Here is a 3,830-nt window from a genome sequence, read left to right on the forward strand (position 1 = left end):
TAAACCTGGAGAAAACGACTCAACAATCACCAAACGAGGGACCCTGAGCACAAGACCTGGAATCTGTTTCATCGTTTCGCCCGTGTGTGCTGGAGAAATGTTTCCGAGCAAAGCGAAGACTGAGGCGGACACATCAGCGTCTCCCGGCGGGGACACCCGGCCGCATCTCCCGCAGGAGACCCGCACTGACCCGCTGATGGACCAAACACAGGTACACATCATCACACATGTGACGCATGCTGTCATATCAATGCATTTCACATCTGAATATCAAAACTTTTGGTGCATGTGGATTAAGACCATTACACGTTTAAAATGTATTATTTCTGGTAAAATATTATTATTATACATTTAAATTATCCTGGCATATATAATGAATATGTTTTTGTATGGTTCTTAAAATATGCATACGTGAAACATTTAAATACTTAAAGAATTAATAGTCTTATGTTGTTATATCTGTAATGCACGTGTTGTTTTGTTGGGCATCCCTTGCAATGCAGTGAAACATGGTAAAGCATTGTTAAACTGCAGCTGTTCATTGAGAGAAATAAATCCATTGAGGAGAGCCCACCACAGCAGCTCTGCGTCAGCATTGACGTCAGAGACAATGCAAAAGTTAAATATTGATCAGCAGGTGACTATTTATAGATGCTTGAGTGTATTTAAAGGAAGGCTAATAAATGTGAAATAGAAAATCAAAAGGTCACATCCATGGTTGTGTAAATAACAATGACGTTAATACATCCAGACATGCATTTTAATGAATGCTCTCCCTCTCTATGTATTGCGCATTATATTTTTCTATCGTAACATATGTCAATGATGGGCGCAGGGCTCGTGCGTGCCTTCCGGTTCGTTTGTTCCCACGGTCACGGCGATCTCCAGCACCCGGGACCTGCAGTGGATGGTCCAGCCGACCATCATCACGTCTGTGAGCAGAGCTAAAACTAAAACAGCTGGAGGAAAGAGCAAAAGCGCGGGCGGGAAGAGCAAGAGCGAGCAGGTACACCTCTGCGTCTGCATGCCTGCGATTGATGGGGATGCAGGTCTGGTTTTGGCGTGATGCCTGGACCAGCAGCATCCACTTTATATTCACCTCACAGCAAGTCTGCAACAATATAAGCTATTTTTAGACGCATTGCAGTGAGGGATGCTTTTGGGGTAAACTGGCGACGGATTTTGCGCGGGATGCATTGATTCTGAAAGAAATAATAAGTGCACTTCATGTGTAGCTCTCAGCAGAGGAAGAGGAGAAGAAGAGGATCAGGAGAGAGAGAAATAAAATGGCTGCAGCAAAGTGTCGCAACAGACGGAGAGAGCTCACCGACACCCTTCAGGCAGTGAGTACACAATACACTCTAAAAACAAACGATGCTATATAGCACCAAAAGTGGTTCTTTGCTCGTAATCATAGAAGAACCGTTTTTAGTGCCATATAGCACCGGTGAAGCACCTGTGTAGAACCATGTAGTGCTATGTAGAACCAAATGTGGTGCTATAGTGGTGCTATATGGCCCCTATATGGTTCTACACAGGTGCTTCACCGGTGCTTCACCGGTGCTATATGGCACTAAAAACGGTTCTTCTATGGTTACGATTCAAATCAACAGTTTTGGTGCTATATAGCACCGTTTGTTTTTTTAGAGTGTAATTCATCCAAAATATACACATCTACATACATTTGATGTCTTTGCTCTGAAATAAGTCTCTTTACATGCAAATTGTTGAAATAATTGATTACATGGACCAAGAAAAAAACCAAATACAGAATAGTCTGGTGCTAAGTGATGTAAACAAAATTATTATTGTGTATTTTTCATTTAACCTCCTAAGACACATATGTGGACATCAATTTTTTTTGATGTTTGCACCATAATACTGAATTCGGTGTAACTGGAACAGGTTGTACACAAACATGGACAAATACATTGCACCATGTTCTAAGAAAAATATTTGGTAATTATATTTATCGGTTCTTCCTAACCCCCAAATAGCTGGTAGAAATCTGAAAAAAAGCTTGGGTCTTAGGAGGATACTGTATATGGTGAGGAAATGATCCACTGGATTTGATCGAAATCCAAACCACTTAAAACAAACTGCTTGCTTTTTAATGACACACAAAATTAGGCAAAAGATTAAAAGTTAAATTTTTTGTTTTTTAAACACTGAGACTTTATCACCCAAACAGCTCAGGTGCCTTGAAGCTTTGTGTGAGGAACAATGGTACATTTTTATGAAGTGTAAAATTTCTGGGACACAAGCATGACTACAACAATAGATTGCAATAGATTAAAGATTAATCTAACCTGTTTTCAAACAAAACACTCCCTCTTCCACCATTGTCAAACAATGCTATTGGCTGTGACTTCACAAGTGCACAAGTCTTATACACTTTAAGGGTGCTTTATTGTCATTTTTTAGTTTGACAGGCCTGGTCCCCATTCTATTTCATTATATGATAAAGAGCTGGTAAAGAGGCTTTTTCAAAATGTGTTGATATGTTTGATTCCTCTAGGAAACTGACCAGCTAGAAGAGGACAAGGCTGCTCTACAGGCTGAAATTAAGAGTCTTCTGAAGGAGAAGGAAAGGTTGGAGTACGTGCTGGCCACTCATAAACCTCTTTGCCAACTGCCTGAAGAGCTGGACTGTCTCTTTCCAGAGTCTCCTCAGCCACTTCCAACTCCAGAAGCGGCCACCAAACTCCCTGATGAAAGTCCACACGATGCCAGTCCTCTTCAGGACATGGAGATCCCAACGGTTCCATCCACGGCTATTTCTGGGAACTCCAACATCCTGTTGTGCTCAAGCGCAGAAGTCAGTTTGTGTGATTTGGAGCCATCACTGGATATCAATGACGATCTCCTCGCCACCGTCGACGAGGACCGCGTGTCAGCCGGAGCGGCCCGTTCCGTCCCCGACATAGACCTGACTGGCTCGCTGGGCATCACGGACTGGGAGACTCTCTACAAGTCTGTGGCCAATGATCTTGAACCTTTAAGCACCCCGGTGGTGAACACATCCACACCCACCTGCAGCAACTACCTGTCCGTCTTTACTTTCGCCTGCCCTGAGCTGGACTCGCTGTCCGAGGGTCTGGATGCTTGTAAAGGCGGAGCGACCAAAGCAGAATCTAGCGTTGATATCCTCAACTCTCCAACCCTACTGGCCTTATAAACGCAAGCGTATGTGATGTAATGTCACGATATTGTTATTTATCATTGGATTTGGCCGTGTTCAGATTTGGGAGGTTGGTGTGATGCCAGATATTCTACGGATGCATCCATGACACCACGTGTAATGCGTGGGTGGGATGTCACTTTCTTCCAGATGCATTTGATGTAGCCCAAATACAAGAGCATGGATTATAATTATTTTTTGAGCAGATATGAACTATGTTCTGGCCTTAGAAGCATGCACAGAGATATCATGAAATATATATAAGTAAATATATAATACATATATAGGATATATGTATCCGTTTCATATTTGTTTGATCTGGTGCTAAGTTCCGTATTGTGGAATTGACTGCAATTTTGTGTTTGTCTTTATGGCAATAGTTTACTGTATCATTGCGTGCTGTGCTTTGATATCCGTACAGTCATAACAGTTATCACACATACCTCAGTGTCATCGTTCGACTGTGTTTTCACATTGTTCTGACATTTTTAGAGTTTTCCATGAAAACATTCAGTGCTATATCGATGGAGATGTATTTTATAATAATTTATTTTTTTACATTTTAAATTTGACTTTGTCAAATGAAAAGCATTGACTGCTGAATAAATCCTCATTATGGATTTGTGTTCTTTTGTCTTTTATTGATATA

General features: G+C 41.5%; 1 protein-coding gene across 1 annotated transcript; it reads left to right on the top strand.

Moving 5' to 3' along the window:
* fosaa (v-fos FBJ murine osteosarcoma viral oncogene homolog Aa) lies at nt 1–3,830 on the top strand. The gene is made up of 4 exons (XM_065267347.2): nt 1–211; nt 836–1,006; nt 1,236–1,343; nt 2,519–3,830. The coding sequence occupies exons 1-4, from the start codon at nt 98–100 to the stop codon at nt 3,176–3,178; spliced, it is 1,053 nt and encodes a 350-aa protein (XP_065123419.1). The 5' UTR covers nt 1–97; the 3' UTR covers nt 3,179–3,830.

This window comes from Paramisgurnus dabryanus, chromosome 17, assembly GCF_030506205.2.
Source record: "Paramisgurnus dabryanus chromosome 17, PD_genome_1.1, whole genome shotgun sequence".
NCBI lineage: Eukaryota > Metazoa > Chordata > Actinopteri > Cypriniformes > Cobitidae > Paramisgurnus > Paramisgurnus dabryanus.